The sequence below is a fragment of the Alosa pseudoharengus genome, unplaced genomic scaffold (assembly GCF_046254945.1).
Source record: "Alosa pseudoharengus isolate Yale_2024_CS ecotype anadromous, Long Island Sound unplaced genomic scaffold, YU_APseudo_1.1 YU_APseudo_1.1_scf_9, whole genome shotgun sequence".
NCBI lineage: Eukaryota > Metazoa > Chordata > Actinopteri > Clupeiformes > Clupeidae > Alosa > Alosa pseudoharengus.
The window spans coordinates 8,566,866-8,584,615 of NW_027468881.1; the positions used below are offsets into that span (position 1 = coordinate 8,566,866).

At 46.1% G+C, this 17,750-nt stretch overlaps 1 protein-coding gene across 1 annotated transcript in view; it reads right to left on the minus strand.

Annotated features, from left to right (window-relative positions):
• Positions 1–848: 848 nt before the first annotated feature.
• The window catches only part of prex1 (phosphatidylinositol-3,4,5-trisphosphate-dependent Rac exchange factor 1), a 66,420-nt gene continuing 49,518 nt past the window's right edge, over positions 849–17,750 (minus strand). Inside the window, exons 24-40 of the mRNA XM_076277019.1 lie at positions 17,244–17,454; positions 15,234–15,513; positions 14,760–14,957; positions 12,082–12,170; positions 11,904–11,986; positions 11,515–11,599; positions 10,939–11,067; positions 10,234–10,275; positions 9,270–9,487; positions 8,751–8,853; positions 7,640–7,783; positions 7,249–7,363; positions 7,054–7,120; positions 6,489–6,664; positions 5,313–5,415; positions 3,999–4,066; positions 849–3,567 (exon numbers count right to left, since the gene is read on the minus strand). Of these exons, the coding sequence (XP_076133134.1) occupies positions 3,525–3,567; positions 3,999–4,066; positions 5,313–5,415; positions 6,489–6,664; positions 7,054–7,120; positions 7,249–7,363; positions 7,640–7,783; positions 8,751–8,853; positions 9,270–9,487; positions 10,234–10,275; positions 10,939–11,067; positions 11,515–11,599; positions 11,904–11,986; positions 12,082–12,170; positions 14,760–14,957; positions 15,234–15,513; positions 17,244–17,454 (2,154 nt within the window). The 3' untranslated portion in view covers positions 849–3,524. The remainder of the gene's footprint in view (positions 3,568–3,998; positions 4,067–5,312; positions 5,416–6,488; positions 6,665–7,053; positions 7,121–7,248; positions 7,364–7,639; positions 7,784–8,750; positions 8,854–9,269; positions 9,488–10,233; positions 10,276–10,938; positions 11,068–11,514; positions 11,600–11,903; positions 11,987–12,081; positions 12,171–14,759; positions 14,958–15,233; positions 15,514–17,243; positions 17,455–17,750) is intronic.

Below are 17,750 nucleotides of genomic sequence, written 5' to 3' on the forward strand. Positions count from 1 at the left end.
AATGTTAATAACAATCTTAATGTTGTTATTGTTATTAATAATAGATGCATAGTTTCTTCCTGACAAGATGATAGTCTAATCCTCCCGTTGTATGACAAAGGTTTAGTTTATTCAAATGAAAGCTGTGAGTGAGTAGGCTACACCCCTGTGCATGATTCAAAATTGCATCACCTGAAAGTAATTGCATTTCTTGTAAGCTGATCAGTATGGTATTGGCCCTCATGTAAATCTTAACAGATAGCTTTATTTATTTATAAATACAGCCGAAATAAGAACTCATTGCAACAAAAGTGGTAAACCTTTTACTGCTGAGATTCAAATCTTTTTTTCTCTGTAAATACTTCTATGTTCCCCTTTTGCTCGGCTCCCAGCTCCCAGCACCAGCTCCCCAGGCGCCGGATGAAAGGCTACCCACTGCTCCGGGTGTGTATGTGTGCTCCTAGTGAGCTCACTGCTTGGTCTGTGTGTGTGTGTACACTACCCCCAGATGGATCAAATGCAGAGGACACATTTCCTACAGAACAACAGTTAACGTAATATCACCATCCTCCCATCTCTGCGCTTCACTATTGAGACTGTAGTAGGCCTGGCCAAGTACCTGCTGCATGGTTTACACACATTAATTGCAGTTCTGTGCCAAAGAGCTGATGAAATCATTGGCATACTGCACAGGGGTGTACTAATTTCTGTTATATAGACTATACATACCAAAGCATATTGATGAAAGATCTGGGTGCATGAACTCCGCTGACCATAGCCATAACCAAACACATACAAAAAAACTAATTCTGAGGCAACGACTTCCTCCATTGAAAAACAGAAACTCTGAACCCCTGTGAACAATAATGTTCGTCAAATGAGATGTTTATTATGGGGCCTCACCACATAGATTATCATTGCAAAGTAGCCAGTACAGAATACAGATCTGAACTTTTTCCAAACTGAAGGCCATTCTCTGCATGAAACCCTTACATTAGGATATGCCCAACATATTAGACATTCTTAGAGACTGACTAACCTCCTTCACCTTCACCTGAAGTTCACAACTGATTGAAACCACAGGATGAAAAGGAAGATGGATCAATGAAGAGGGGAACCAGGGTATAATGACCAGACTTCAAAGGGTTTTTTGCAGACTATTAAAAATGCAGTCTTTTATACCTTTTATTATGGTTTTAAAGTAATGTATTATTAATTAAATCTTTGTTTTGCCAATCTTCAGGGACTGGTTTTGACAGCTTGCCTTGAGTGACGGGTGGTTTATGAAGTCATAATGTCTGCTGAGGATGAAGACATGTAGGTTCACAAGTACACGGTAACAAGTTTGAGTGTATATTGCAGTAATGATCTGTGCAAACGATGCACATGAGATGTTACTAACTATAGCCGCTGCTGTGCTAAGCTTATGAATTAATGATATTTGTAAACATCTGTGAGAGAAAACTGACAGGATTTCCAGATCATGAAGCACATCACTTCTAGTGGATTCCAGCAGCATACCGGTACTTTAAATACTTTAGTGATCTAATCATAATCAAGTGCTAAATGAATTAGACAAGCATGTAAAGGGAGATGATCTCCACTTGGTTCTACTTAAGTGAAATTACGTATAGATTTTGAATCGAATGAGGTTTAACCAGAAGTCAGCCTATCTGTAACTGACCTATATCTCCAGTAGAGGTAAAACTAATTGGAGTCAGCATTTCTTGTCACCACTACTTCCTATCTTAAACTCCAGTCTGCAGAACAAACACAAAGCTGCCCACACTTACTGGCAAAATTTCACTTCAACTTGTACTACACAATGACAGCCCCTCAACGGGAAGTTATTTTTCAGCAAGCATCACTCTTGTTGATTCAAAAGCAGAGCTAACAGTACACAGTAGGAGACAGGCTTATGTCATGGGCATACAGGCCAAACTGATGACCTCATAGCTTTCCTATTACTACTCATGCTGAAAATTCCCAGAAAGAGAAACAAGTGATCGGCAAGCTGATGTCACAGAAATACGAGCCTCTAGACAGCACGTAGCACCTCAACACATCGGGACGATCTCAGAAAGAGATTCTAAAACAATGCTGTCAGTGTGAGTCACCTGTATGCTTAATCTACTTGAGAACTTTTTCAAATTTACAAGATGAATACAAAAGGGAATTAATGCATTACATATTATAATCTCTTTTAATATTATTAAAATTTAAATTATAGAACTGCCCTTCCTCAAAAGCATTATACTGTATGGTAGTTGCTCTGCTATAGACATTGTTATGTACACATACACAAGAAAATAACAAAACTTCAATAAAATAATGCTACCGTCTACAGTTTATACTTCATGATCCCTTTGTTGTCATCTTACTCCAAAAATGTACAGTACAGGACATTTTTCAAACACTGACGAGTGACAGAACTTCTTTGCGCTCTCTGAGACAGACACATAAATAGCATCAAAAGGATTTGAAATTGTGGACCTCATCCTGTCCTCTAGCATTATTAAAACAACTGTCAGGAAAGAACTTCAGGCTAAAAAGCTAAAAATATTACGAGTAAGAAGATTCAACTGTTAAAAAAATAGCAATGGAAATAAACAAAACAGTTGGCCACGAGGGCATTTATAAGATTAGCTTCAACCAGCTCAGTGATTAGCTTGTTTTCCCATTTTTGTGTCATATTTTGTGTTGTGTTCCCTGAATTTCAACAGTGGGTAAGTGACATATAGCACACTAAGTATTTAACTCCAACATAAATTAGCATTACTGTAGCTAACAGAATAAAAACCTCTCCTAGACCACATATCCATGTCTAAAACACTCGGTCATTGGTCCATAAACTGCTGTAGGACATTTAGGCTGGAATGTTTCAAGTTAATTCACTATTCCTGATATAAATTGGACAATAAATACACTCTTTTTTTTAAACGAGACAGTCCCCTCGCTGGGTGAATAGTGCAGAGTGCCACATGCTAAACTACAGTAATTGCACATTCTCCGTGTGTGAGGGACGGAGAGCAGGACGCCTTGGACATGCAGACACAGAGAAGAGTCCAGACGTTCTGGTCAGACGCAGAGGCCTGCAGATGCAGCGGGAGAGTTTCAGGCACAGCAGGGGTCCGGATTATTGTAAAAGAGTGAGAAATGCTGCGTAGGGCCAGTCTCTATCTAGCCGCAGGGGCAGAGTGAGGGGACAAGACTTCCTCAGAAGAGAGAGGGTTTGTCACTGAAGTCAGGCAACTGGGGCGACAGGGGAGTGGAGCGGTGACCCCACATCAGTGGCAGCCCTCCTGGGCATCCCACTCACAGGACTGGGGTGGGGTGGGGGGAAATCAGCAGGGGTGCGAAAGAATTCCAGGAGAGGAGAGTATCGAGGTTCCAGTTCTGCCTGAGTCAGCGCCACTACGTTTCAGGAATCGCTCTGCCAAGCCGTCCTCGCTATAACTGAGAGGTCTCTCTTGTCGCCTTGTCATTTCAAACAGAAAGGGCCATTCAAAAAGCAAAGGGAGCTAAAAATACTGATGGCGGCAGGTCTACAGATCACCATCTGTAGGTGGGAGACACAGTCTGAAGAGTCTAGGACAGGAGAGATAATACACACCATCAGATTAAGACACCAGAACAAAATATATCTAGGTCCTCTACAAGAGATTTCACCAGTAGTCCAGCTTTTAGTGTGCTTTATTTTAAGCAGCCAATGTTTACCCTAGTCTCATACACCAGTGAAATAGTTGAAAACAATGATAGAAAAAACAAATGTAAAAATGTAATCAGTCTATTCTCAACCTGGCCTCACAATGAAAACTGGCTGTCAAAAATGTTGTGTTTGGTGATGTTTTAACAATGAAGCACCACATAAAATGCCTTTGACTGATGAGCCAAATATAAATCCGGAAATTGCATATTCAGGACATCAATTAAATATTCAAGCCACCTCACACTGCTGTCCTGTCTCATTTCACACAAACACAGTTAGCGCTGAGGGTGTGTGTTATCTGTGGACAAACCTTGGAGCACTTGGAGGCATCTGGTCCATCACCTTTAGATTCTTTGCGGATATTTCCACTCTGGTGCCCTGTGAAGACATAGAGGTAATTAGAACAGTGCATGCTGCCTTGATAGTATAGTAGCCTATGGCTGCACTGGGTTAGGGGGCTACATGTAGCTAATAACTAGCTGGGTTTCCATTTAACTTTTTTAATGCCATTTTGACCATTCAAATAAGAATTCCTGAAAAAAAAACAATTCCTGACTGGAAACACTTGACATTTGCATACAATCTTCAATTCTCTTTACTTACATTTGTTGCATTTTATGTGTTTCTGTAAATGTTACCCTGACGACCTTATTTTTTGATCCCTCAGCTGTTCAGGGGCTGTATTTACAAATAATTTTAAGGCTAAAAGTAGCTCCTAACTGGGGAATTTAGGAGAAATTCCTAAAAATCATGGGCGTTTCACTCGTAACTTTGGGTCTCCTATTTTATTTTACTAAGAGTAATTCACGAAGCATTTTAGACCTAAAAGTAGCACCCAAATCTGGGACAGCTTAGAAAAAGGCAAGAGGACTCCTAACTCACTAAGACCTAGGCCTACTCAACAATCCTAAGCATCAGGAACTCCTACAGGAGCTCTTAATCGGAGGGAATAATTGTGCATTGTAACTAAGGCATGCAGTACAACAACCAAAACCATTCATTGTCAACTGTAGGCTAAACTAAATGTAACATTCATTGTAGGCCTACATCAAATTAAATTGTTTCTCCTCTTTGCAAACGTGTCTTCAAACAGATTAATTTACTGTAAAAAATGTTGCAAAGATACTGCATCAATCCATAGTGTATTTCATTAGGCTACTAGGCTATTTGTTTTTTCTTACTCTTTATTCATTTAGGCTATGTATTCATTTATTCATCATCTTCCGTCCTTTGCACAACTTGTGTAGCGCATGCATTCTCAGACCTGTCACCTGTCACTCATCATCGTAGAGGAGGTTTTTGGAATCATTCCCGCGTTACAATCATCAGCCAATCAAAGTGGTCACTTTAGTCAAGCTTGTACATGAGTAATGACGTCAACCATAGCAACTTAGGAGCTGTCACTTATTCTTACTAAGAGTAGGTCTGAGAGGCTTTGTGAATAACTTTAGAGAAAACTCCTACATAAAATGTTTTATATTAGTGTGATTTAGGAACACTCCTACTGGTAAGATAAAATGCTTTGTTGATGGATGGAAATCTGGCTATTGACATGTCAATAACGTTTGGTGGTAGCAGTAATCAGTGAGGTTTGCTATTGCTGACTGTGTGACTTCGCAGTTACCTGCTTGCGCATAATATCCATGGTCTGCATGAGACAGCGCGGGAGGAGTCCGTGGTTCCGTGCCAGAATTTGAGCCTGAGCCAGAGACACGCTCAAAGTACACCTGCGCAACATACACAGACACACATTCAGAGAGTACACCTGCACAACACACACAGAAACACACTCAGAGTACACCTGCACAACACACCCAGAGTACACCTGCACAACACACTCAGAAACACACTCAGAGTATTCATGCACAACACACACAGAGTACACCTGCACAACACACTCAGAGTACACCTGCACAACACACACAGAAACACACTCAGAGTACACCTGCACAACACACTCAGAGTACACCTGCACAACACACCCAGAGTACACCTGCACAACACACACAGAAACACACTCAGAGTACACCTGCACAACACACTCAGAGTACACCTGCACAACACACCCAGAGTACACCTGCACAACACACACAGAAACACACTCAGAGTACACCTGCACAACACACACACACAGAAACACTGAGTACACCTGCACAAGCTTACACAGGATGGGGAGGAACTGAGTGGAGGTGTACACTTGGCTCACACTGTCTGTCTCCGTCAGCGGACCTGATTCACTTTGAATGGGCTAAAGCCATGCGTTGTTGAACTGAATTGTGGGTCTGTTGTGTTGCCCTGCTTGCGGCAAAAGTTGAGAAGTTCTACTTTTCAAGCCCCAACGTATAAGTCAACCATGCATCAGTCAATCTGATTGCCTGTATGCAAAGGTCCTGACAGAACTGAGAAAAACAATCCGACATAGCTGGCCATCGTGAGAAATTGTAGGTGTTTATGTGTAACTAGTTAGGCTTTTGACGATTATATCTAGTAAAAACTAGTAAGAAAAAAAGACATTGTATAGTCTAAAAATTCCATTCTTAAAAAATTCGTCAAGAGTGAGTTTTATGATGTGTATGCCAGCTAACTTATGCTAGCAAGGTAGCTACCCACAGCTAGCGAGTAGCGATTATAGTGGCATGATTGGTTGTTTAGCCGTCAATCTCAGTATAGCCTTAAGCGCTGGGCAAACAAGCCCTCAGTCATGCATTAACACAGACGGACTGCGTGAGTGTAGCGTTATGGGCCCATGAGTGGGTGAGCTGTCGCTGGTGTACAGTAGGGGGCGCCACTTGGGCCGTACCTCTGCATGCCCGTGGCACACATGGTGATGTGGCAGGAGCCCAGGCGGTTGCAGAGCTCGGCAGACACCAGCAGCACGCTCACGCCAGACGGATGGCCCCCTGAGCTGGCCTTCACGTTCACGTACGTCTGCATCAGGCGACACAGGTCGTCCAGAGTGTTCAGCGGCCTCAGCAGCTGGACAGGATAAACACAGGGGTCATACACACCCTTTCCATTTAGTCAGAACAAAAATATAAAAGACATACTCAGTATGCAAATTTAATGATTGGTTAATGGCACACCAAATTTATTGGATAATGCACAACCCGCCACGATTTGTTACCAGAATTGTTACATCAGAGGTACTATCATCTGATAATTGCACTCTGTCCAAACACAGGCCAGCTGACTGACCGGAACAGGATTAGATCATTACTTCATTAGCCGGGTGAGTAAGACTGATTTGCAGGGAGGAGTAAGCCCCTCATTTGCATTTAAATGAATTCATTCAGCAAACAGAAACCGTGAGCCACAGTACACATGTTGTGCAACTCGTGTGAGTAATGCTGTATGTAGTTTCATACCTGATCAATCTTCATGGCAGTTTTGTTTGAATCGGTGGGGAGGTTGGATTTCTCAAGGTAAAATGCCCTACAGAAACATACAAGACCAAACCTAGGTTAACAACAGTAATTATGACAAGTCAGTAACCATCATATTTGGGTAATTGAAGAGGCAGTGGTTGTGACACAGGACTTTGAGTGCTACCCTGACCATACCTGAGCTTTCTGTAATATGCCTTAACCCTCTCTAGGGACAGACCGTTTGTGCGCTGTTGGAACTCCTCCATGGACACACAGTCTGGTGTGGCCACTCCTTCTGTCCTCTCCATAGCTGCAGAGATCCAGAGACATGATCACCACAACATGATCATTATGGACTCTAGAGTTGCTCATGTTAGTCAGAACACACTGAGCCAGGCAGCTGTGCTACACACTAACTGCCACTAGATGGAGCCACACAAGTACATTCTGCCTGCATGGATATCTCAGGTTTTTAGTTATTTAAGTGTTGTGAATGTCCCACACACAGACAAACAGCGGTCTAAGTGGGGTTTCAATCTTTACAGCTCTGGGTTCATTGGTGTAGGAACATGCTAAACAGACTCACCACGAGAAAACAGTACTGAGTGGAGCTTCAGGCTGCCACCATTCTGCAGGCGAGAGGGCAGCTCATTGAAATGGCTGCTGTTCAGGAAGAATAACACTCTAATGGACTGCCTGTTGCCCTCCACCTCATAATACACTGGTGTATCTAAGAGTGGAGAATGTGATAGCGAGGTGAGGAGAAGAGAGAGAGGGGGGGGTAATAATGTTAGAGGTACATTAAAGACATACTTATGCAGTTTGCTGCAATGGACCACCAGAGTTGATGAGCTCAGGTATCCTTCAAACTTGAATAGAGGTATCGGTTATACAATTATGTATGCAATTTTTGTTGACAAATGACTTGGGCTTTTCAGAGATTCCCCTATTCTACTGTCTGTATCAGCAAGCTGCTGTGTTGTGTACAGCCACAGAGAGAGAGAGAGAGAGCGAGAAAGAGAGAGAGAGAGAGAGAGAGAGAAAGAGAGAGAGATAGAGATTATCAAAGCTGACGAGAGCATTGGCGCTTCCCGCTCTTCCAAAGGGGCTACACACCGTGGCGTCCTGAGCCTCCACCTAGAATAGCAAATCCCACTTTTCTCTGTGGCCCCTCGACAGTAAACACAACAAAGGCCCCGGGGCCCGGACGCCTATCTCTGCTCAGCATGCCTGTGCCGCTTGAAAGAGAGCGGAAGTGCACACAGAAAGAAGTCTTCCAGGTCTTTCTGGCGGATTTAGAGAGAGGAGCTTTTTAGCGGCGCCCCTGCTGAACTAGGGAGACGCGTGTTTGGTTTGGTGGGGCGCATCACACCCTCAGCGCGCTGGGGGAGCACAATGACTCAGACACCGAAATAAGCTGCTGGTTTAGTATTCATGTAATAGATCTCCCTTCCTGTCTATATCCAGTTGTGTTTATTTGTCTGTATGTGTGTATGTGTGTGTGTGTGTGTGTGTGTGTTTGTGTGTGTGTGTATGTGAGAGAGAGAGAGAAAGAGAGAGAGGTAGAGAGAGAGAGAGAGAGAGAGAGAGAGAGAGAGAGAGAGAGAGAGGTATAGAGCGAGACAGACAGACAAACAGACAGAGAAAGACAGAGAGAGAAATAAAACAAGTGTGTGCTTTTGTAGGCCATCACTTACTTGCAACCAGACATTCATCCCCTTGTTGTCTGAACACTACGGTGACTTTATCCAGGTCTGCCAGTGCAGCTTTGGTGTCCTCCAGCATGGTACGCTCCTCCCTCTGCATACAGACGAAGGAGGAAGGGGAGGTGGGGGGGAGGAGGAAGAGGAGGGAGGAGAGGAGGTGTTGAGGATGTGAAGCAAAGAAAAGAAAAGGAACAGGGAGAAAGACAAATAGAAGAAGGAGGAGAAGCATACAAATGAGGAAGGGAAGCAGGCGGGAGAGGAAGTAGAAGAAAAGCAATAGCAGAAAAGGACAAACATATGGTCAGAAGAAATGAAAGAAGTCATCCCCTGCTTCATACTATTCTCGTGTGTACGTTTGTGTGTGTGTGTGTGTGAGTGCATGTGTGTGTGTGTGTGTAAGTGCATGCGCACGTGTGTGTTTGTGTGTGAGTGCATGCGCGCGCGTGTGTGTGTGTGTGTGTGTATATACACATGATCAGGTCGTGCCAAGCTCCGATCCTCCAGTCTTACCACGTGTGACGAGAGCGTGGACTGGAAGTTGAAGAGGACGCCGATGGCGGAGATCTGCTCGAGCCACTTGCGGCTGACCTCGATGCTGTCCTCCTCGTACTCGCCGTTGTTGTTGTAGCGCAGCGTCAGCGCCGCCTGCAGCTGCTCAGCCAGCGCGCACAGTGCTGCCACCAGCGCCTGGCAGAAGATGGCATCGCGCCGCAACTGCAGATCCGTGTCTGGTGGAGGGATGAAAGAGAGAGAGAGAGAGAGAGAGAGAGAGAGAGAGAGAGAGAGAGAGAGAGAGAGAGAGAGAGAGAGAGAGAGAGAGAGAGAGAGAGAGAGAGAGGTCAGGGGAAGAAGACAAAACAAAAGAAACAATATGGCATAAGAACAAATATACAGTAACGTAAGATCATGGTATGCCCTTTAGGCCCCATATCTTTATCGCACTCTACATTCTGCATTGTCAGCATATAGATGTATGTATATTTCTAAAGCTGATAGTTCCGGTCCTTGATTGTGATTGGCTGAATCGCGTTCAATGCCGTTGTAAAATGCAGCATAAACATACACCTTGGCATTTCGTTCTATATTACTGCGCTACCATAACTTGATACAAAAGTAAAATTAGCTGCGTCTCGACGTTGCTTGGCAACCATTCAGATAGAGGAAATATATTTCTTGGCGGAAGAGTGATTATCTATGAATAAATCGGTTCCATTTCTAGTTGCTGTGCCTTTACTTTATGAAACTTTGCCAGGTATTTATAGTAACAGTTTTAGAAAAGCAATAAGCCACTCGAAGCCGTAGGTTACACTGATTCTACAACAGCTAAGGGGGGTTTAGGCACTCCGCTAGCGCGTCAAGCCTAACAACGCCCCTTAGCTGTTGTTGTAGAATCAGTGTAACCTACGGCCTCTCGGGGCTTATTGCTTAAGTATATGGGACAGGTGACTGACCATGTATATGCTAGCGGTCTTACCTGTACACTTAAGCAGTGCCAAGAGGAGCTGATTCTTCCCATCTGCGATGGAGACAAACACAAAGAGGAGAAGTGAGGAGGACACGTCTCCAGAGGCAGGAGGGCAGAACACAGGGACAAGGAGCAGCCAGGGAGCTCACTCTGACCTCCAAAGCGTGGACATTCAGAGGGGTCAAAGGAGACCATTCACATAAGGTGTAAGCACACTGCCCCGACAAACACCAACAGCTGAGTCAGTGTGCACGGTTTTTGTTGGACAGAGTTGTTAGAGTTTGTCCAAAAGTCATTCTTTTTCATCACCGTCTAGGCAGTGTGGAGTTGGAAGTTGGTTTTCTAAACATTCTAAGGCTATGTCCACACATGGCTGGGTCATTTTAAATACAGAGATTTTTATAGGGATTTTGGAAAACTTTGGTCACTGACCAGCCAGTGGAGATTTTTGAAAATTCCATTTCAGTGTCTGTGACGAGACCTGTCTGAAATGTTGTTTCAAATGTTGTGAGGTCTCTGACTGGCCAACATGTCTGATTGATGTGTCCTTAACAGCTGTTTTTGCATATCCGTGTGGACAGAAATATTTAAAATACAGAGGGAAAAATACCTATTTTTAAAACTGCCACATTTAGAATGTTGGGGATTGTCTGGGCATTGTCTGGGCATGGGCATTGCACAAGCACATAAGCAGGGGGAAAAGAATTCTCTTACCCTCAACGAAGCGCTGCAGGCTGTCCACCAGCGTCTGAATGGAGTTGGGCAGGTTCCAGGGGTCCTCCTGGATGTTCTTGTGGATCACGTACCGACACCGCGCCGTCCAGTCATCTGTTTGTCGGAATTCTGCACGCCGGCACACGAGCACGCACACACAGAGAGCCATTATACACACCTCACAAGTGCTATTCATATATTTAATTACATGTGTGTTTGTGGGTGCGTGTGTTTGAGTGTCTGTGCATGCGTGTGTGTATATGCGTGTGTGTGTACACAACAGACCCTTTACTGATTGTGGTTAGTGTAAGCACTTAATTGCTTCCTATGAGAGGGCCTCTCTTGTAAACATTCTCTTTACTCGCCCAACCCACCGTAACTGAGACTGAGCACACAGACACACGTCACGCCTAAACTAAAGAGTTCTCTCCTCACTTCATATCCATACCTCCATCTCTATTCAGCTAAATTAACTACAACTCCATACACAATCAGATAAAGCAGCACGTGCGCACACACACACACACACACACACACACACACACACACACACACACACACACACACACACACTACCTGGCTGGTCAGCATAAAAGTGCTTGGTCTCCTCACAGGCCTTAGTCATGACCGACCCTTTGAAAAGGCTGTTAATGGAGTCCACCTGTAGATCAACACAACAGAGTTAGTGTTCCATAGTGCCTTCCATCAAAGCCTGACAAAATGTAAACTCTAAGGGATTACAGCCAGACGCTATGATTCTTTGTGATTTATGCAAAAGTGACCTATGATAGATAGATAGATCGATAGATGGACTGAAATAATAAAGCGAAGATTCATGAAAAAAACACAGTGACAAATAGGAAAAGAAATAGAAAAGGAATAGAAAGAAGAAGAAAAGAGAGAAAGAAAAACATAATGAAAGAAAGCTGAGAGAGAGTCTGTCAGAAAGGCTGGGGAAATTCCACCTGGTTGAACAGGTGTTCCAGACACCCATGAAGTTTGTCTTGCTTGTCAACAGGAATTCTCATGTCACAGGGAAGCTCGTCGCCTGTAAACACACAAACAAACACACGGTCACGCTCCTCCATCTAAATGGCGTGTTTATGAGGGTGTGTGTAGGAGACAGGTTTAAAGGAATCTCACCTGAGCCCATCTCATCGCTGCCCAGGTAGGAGCTATTACTGCGGACACTAGTGTAGGACAGGACGGAATCACGGTTGCTGTTGCATTCACTGGAGGATTTAACATGACACGTACACACACATAAAAACACACACACACACACACACACACACACACACACACACACACATTTATTTACATACCCATAAAAACAATTTTTCCCCCTGAACACTTCCCCTATTGGCCTTCCCCGATAACCAGTTTAAAAATAAACAAATGACTTGGTTTTTACATTGGGCATAGTTGGTATTTTCCCGCTCTGTCTCTCTCGGTCTCCCTTTCATGTACATAAACACACAGCATTTCCAAACAAACTGTCACTCTTTCCAATAAAGTCCAATTATGTAAGCAGGGGCTCTCAGCTGCAGGCTAGTTTTATTCTCTCTCTCTCAGGTGGAGATTCCACAGCATCATTACAGACTCATTCATGCAGCAGACAGACACTCCAATCCTGAAGCCTTGGCCCAAATCTCCCCTTCTTTAGCACCGTGCATCAGAAAGCGTACCACACACATACCACACACACACAAACTTAGTAGTGAGTGTTTGTGTGTGTGTGTGTGTGTGTGTGTGTGTGTGTGTGTGTGTTTGTGTGTGTGTGTGATGGTGGTGGGGGACACGTGGGACAGTAGTGAGTATGTGTGTGTGTGTCTGTTTGTGTGTGTGTGTGTGTGTGTGTGTGTGTGGAGGTTAGGGAATGGAGACAGCTGGGCGACAGGAATGCAACGGCACGCACCAGAGAGGAAACAATGGAGGAAGTGTTCGACATGACCCAACTGAGCTCCTCATTCAGTCAAGAAACACACACACACACACACACACACATACACTTAAGAAACACACTGATGGAAACTTAGTCATTTATTCACACCCTGCTTGACTCACAAACTCACGCCTATGAATGCACACACACACACACACACACACACACCTTCTACATGTTGCCCCAGGGGATGCAAATCCATTGCGCGTTAAGAGGGGTTGTTGAAAAGGCACGATATAAAAAGAAAAGAAAAAGAAGACAGTTTTGGGCTCCTGGTGCTACGTCCTGCCTCCCTCACTGCTAAAGGGGGCGGCGGGGGGGGGGCGCATGAAACACCAGAGGCCACCCAGAGCTTAAAATATCATCTGCTGGGCCCAAAACACCAGCTCTCCCTGCCGCTCGGTCCCCAGATCCAGAAGAGGAAAACGGCTTTCCATGACCATAATAATTCTAGGGTAAACACGCTGCTCCCCAGTCTGAACTTGAGACGGCTGTTTTTGGTCCACCAGGAGTAGGAGGAGGAGGAGGAGGAGGAAGAGGGCAGGGAGGAGGGTGGGAGGGAGGGAGGGACACTCAAGACCGATCGGAGCGAGTGAAGAGGAGCCTGGGTTCACTGGGGCGTTCTGTGGTAGCGGTGGCAAGTCGGGCAGGAAGGAGAAGGAAAAGAGAGAGAGAGAGAGAAAGAGGGAGAGAGAGGGACAGAGGGAGGGAGAGAGAGAGAAAGAGGGAGAGAGAGGGACAGAGCGGAGCAAGGAGCCTTACGTAATCTCCAGCGGGAGATCTGGCAGCGCTCCTCTGGCCCTCCCCTGCCCTGCTCCCCTCCTCCCTCCTGGGAAACGGCTGCCAGATTTAGTGACACCACAGGACCGGTTAGCGCCCCCAGGGGTGCCAGCGATAACCGCTAACCGCTAACCGGCAGACCCGGAACGCGGAGGCCAGGTAGGTTGGATTGCTGCTCTCTGCCGGGGACGCACACGGATATGGAGGGTGTGAAGAGAGCGCGCCCCGAGGGGGCGACACAACACCTCTCTTCCTCTCTCTTTTTCTCTCTTCCTCTCTCTTTTCCTCTGTTCCAGGCTGTTGTATTCTTGTTTTATCTCTAAATCACCCCTACCCTTACAACTTTCCCAGCTGAACGCCAAAACTCTTCAACCTTGTTTCATTTCATTTTAATTTCTCATACACTCAACCTCAGACAGCATTTCTTGAGAGGTGTGAAGGCAAGTGTGCAATTGCAAGTGCTAATGCAAGTGTCTGTGTGTATGTATGTGTGTGTGTGTGTGTGTGTGTGTGTGTGTGTGTGTGCGTGCTGCTGTTCCCAGTGGGTAGCTCCCAATAACCTTGTAATCCGAGCCCCACCTCTCCAGCTCTTCGTGCGTGACAGAGCGTTCCCTGTCTCAACCGTTATGGATCCACTTAGGACACATGAGGAGTTTGTTATAACACAGAGGCAGGACCTTTGTACAGGCAGGGCCGCACAGAGTACTGCCTGTTCTGGTCCGACAGTACTGGGGAAAAGAGCCAGCCAGCTGGGATCAGACACTCGGAGCGGCTGCAGCACAACACCACATGCTTACTGCTGCAGCACCGTGCTCAGTTTAGGAGCTTATGAACACATTTCTAGCTGAAGACGAGCCTGTTGTGGTGTAATATCAAATTGCCACAGATGAGCTCATGTAATCAGCCGTATGAGGTAAAGAAAGGAGGAAGTTCCCTATGGTTACTATCAAAGACCTACGAATGCACTATGAGAGTGCACTATGAAGGAGTGGAACAAACATACAAATTCATCACCCACCGTTAGGGGCACGTATTCCTCAAGAGAGAAAATGCATTTCATTTTGAGATGGTCACTAAAATGCTCTAACTGACCAACCTGTAGGAGTCTCTGTAGCTCATGGTGTCGTGGCCCGAGTCCTCCTGCTCATCCTCGTTCACCTTGAAGCAGACGCGCTTCACCCCTGACTCCACCCTCTCCAGCTCAGACTCCTCCAGGATGGTCTGGGTGGTGTGGTCGTAGGTGGGGGGGTCTCCCTCCTGGGGCTGGGTGGGCTCTGTGATGGAGGACAGCAGCCTGGAACAGGTGGAGGAGGAGGAGGTGGAGGAGGAGGAGAGCACAATGGGGTCAAGAGGAGGCCACTGACCAACATCAGGCATATGGGTGTTTAGTCATTCACTCTTTAGAAGCTCTCCCTCACACACACACACACACACACACACACACACACACACACACACACACACAGACACAGACACACACACCAGTGTGTAAATTTGCATACTGTCAACTGTCAGTGTGTGTGTGTGTGTGTGTACTTTGCCCCTCTGGCGGAGAATATGGGTCACTTACACATCGATCTGCGTGACATACTGCTTCATCTCGCGGACAGCGCTGTCCAGGCGGTTGTAGAGGTTGAGGTAGGCGTCCTGGCTCTCCGTGTCCTCCTGCTTGAGCAGGAAGCTGAGGCCGCCCTCACCATGGCCGTAGCCACCGTAGGGGTTACCCTCGCCGCAGTTCAGGCTCTCGTCGAAGCTCTCACACTCCTCCTCGTTCAGGCCCCAGCTCCGCCAGGACGGAGCGCCCATGGTGGTCACGCAGTGCACCGTGTGGGACATGGGGTTGACGTTCACTGCAGCAGGGAGGGAAGACAGAGAGCAATGAGGTTTGAGAAAAAGGCACCAAAGGGGAGAGGAACTGCGGAAAGATTAAAGGCATTAAAGGCACAGTTCACAAATTCTGGCTAAAGGTTATTTATGTTTGAGGTTGACAGGATGGGACTGCTTAAGGCTCAGTTCGAACCACTTTCTTTGTTCCCAATTCAAACAATCGGGATTTTGCATGAATAACAGTTTGTTTTTTGAATGCACATACTGAAAGGATAGTCAGAGGACTGTGAGGAGAAATTGAAGTGAACTGGATTCATAAAACTACTGGAAAATCATAAACTACACCTTTAAGGGGTGGGGATAAACAGCGCGATAACCCCAGCAGATTGACAGAGGCCTGTTCTTCAAACAGCCGTTAGTTCAGCACCATTGATACACACGTGTTATGTATACGGCTAGCACTCGCAAATGTCAACTCATCACATCACCTCCGTATGCCAAAGAGGGGGAGGGAGCAACCGACCGCTCGACAGGAATCCCAAACATCTCACCAAGCAGATGTGAGACAGACTGCAGCCGCAGTCGCACAAAGGAACGTTCCGGAACAATGCACAACCGCATAGGCCTCTCCACCCAGGCGAGACGCGAGATGCAGGGATCAGATGTCAGGCGCTCGTGGCACTTGCAGCTTTTTAAACGGACCAGCCGATGGGAGTGACAAGCGTACCTGCCACACGCTCCACTCACCTTTCACTCAGTCGACGCAGGGGACAGTTGACCTCACCAGGCACCTCTGTCAATTACTAACAATTATCATGTGTGAGCTGGAAAGGCTACATCTAGGCTGAATAACAAAGTGTTTATCATGGCAGAAAATTACACTAAGGACAAAAACAAGGAGCAGGGTAATGAAGGTTCTCGTGACAGTAGTCTGGTCTCCATGGAGTAGCGTGGAGGTGGGGTTGTGGGTGGGGTGGGGGGTGTTGACATGACATCACTCCAGCCACAGAGCGCCTAATGCTAGTGAGATGGAGTCGCGATGGAGCCGATTAGCCCAAAGTCTTTAAGAGGGGGCTAATTTACTGAGCCCTGGATTTATGGCACTTTTCCCAGTAACATATGGCTTACACAGCAGTGCCAAAGTGGCTGTTTATGCGTTTAAATAATTATGAGGGGGGGGGGGAAACGAGCTCAAACGGCTCTTTTGTTAAGAGCATTATGGGCCTAATTGCAGCCCCACCCTGCAGTCGGGTTGTGGGGCTGTGGGGCTCCAGGGCCAAAAACAACCACATCAGAGCCGGACCCACAGGCAGAGCTCATCGACAAACCAATTCAGCGGCGAGCATTTCTGTCAGCACTCGACATGATCAGATGACGGCGGTGGGGCATTCATTTCACATTAAGGCCTATCAGCTGGAAGAGATCTAACATGAGAGCTTTCACCACAAACTCTTGAGTGAGGACAGGGTAACACAGCATACTTGCTCCAGTAAAAAACAAATTAACATTGTTAACATTGTACACTACTGGTGATGCACACAGTGCGACTGCCCATCCCCCCCCCCCCCAAAACAAAAGCAATAACCATGAGAGTGGGCAACAAACACGGACTGATAAATTATTAACTCCTGGATGTAATCACAACAGTAGCCTCTCCATCTGTCTCTCCATACTGCGGCTACAGCTCTTGCTTGACTGAGAATAGAATACAGCAGTTCTGACCAGTGCTGTGGAGTAGAGGAAGAAGGCCTACCCTGGTCGGGGTCCAGTCCGAAGAAGGAGTTCTTGCGTCCGAAGCGGATGCTGAAGGCGCGGCCGGTGGACGTGCTGTTCTTGGGGCAGGATACCTGCATGATGTTCAGGTGGCAGTTGGTGGGGACGAAGTCCATGCAGCCCAGCGCGTGAGGCCTGCTGTTGGCCTGCTTGAACGAGGGCCAGGCTTTCGTCTTCAGCTCCTCAGCATACTGAAACCACACACACACACGGCTATGATACTCCATTCTATAACAGTGTTTGCGTACAATCATGGAGACAGAATCAAGTTAACAGTTATGACAACTGCAGGACTGCAGAGAGGCTTCGACCACAATATGATGACTTCATAGTTAAAAAGTAATACCATGAAATGGGAGTGACTGAGGCCATTGTCAGAAGTTCTAGTCAATAAGTATATTACATCACCACCAGATAGTTCATTATTCACACTCTGAACTGGAATAGCAGTGAGGCATCACATCTACCGAGCACTCAGCAGAGGGTA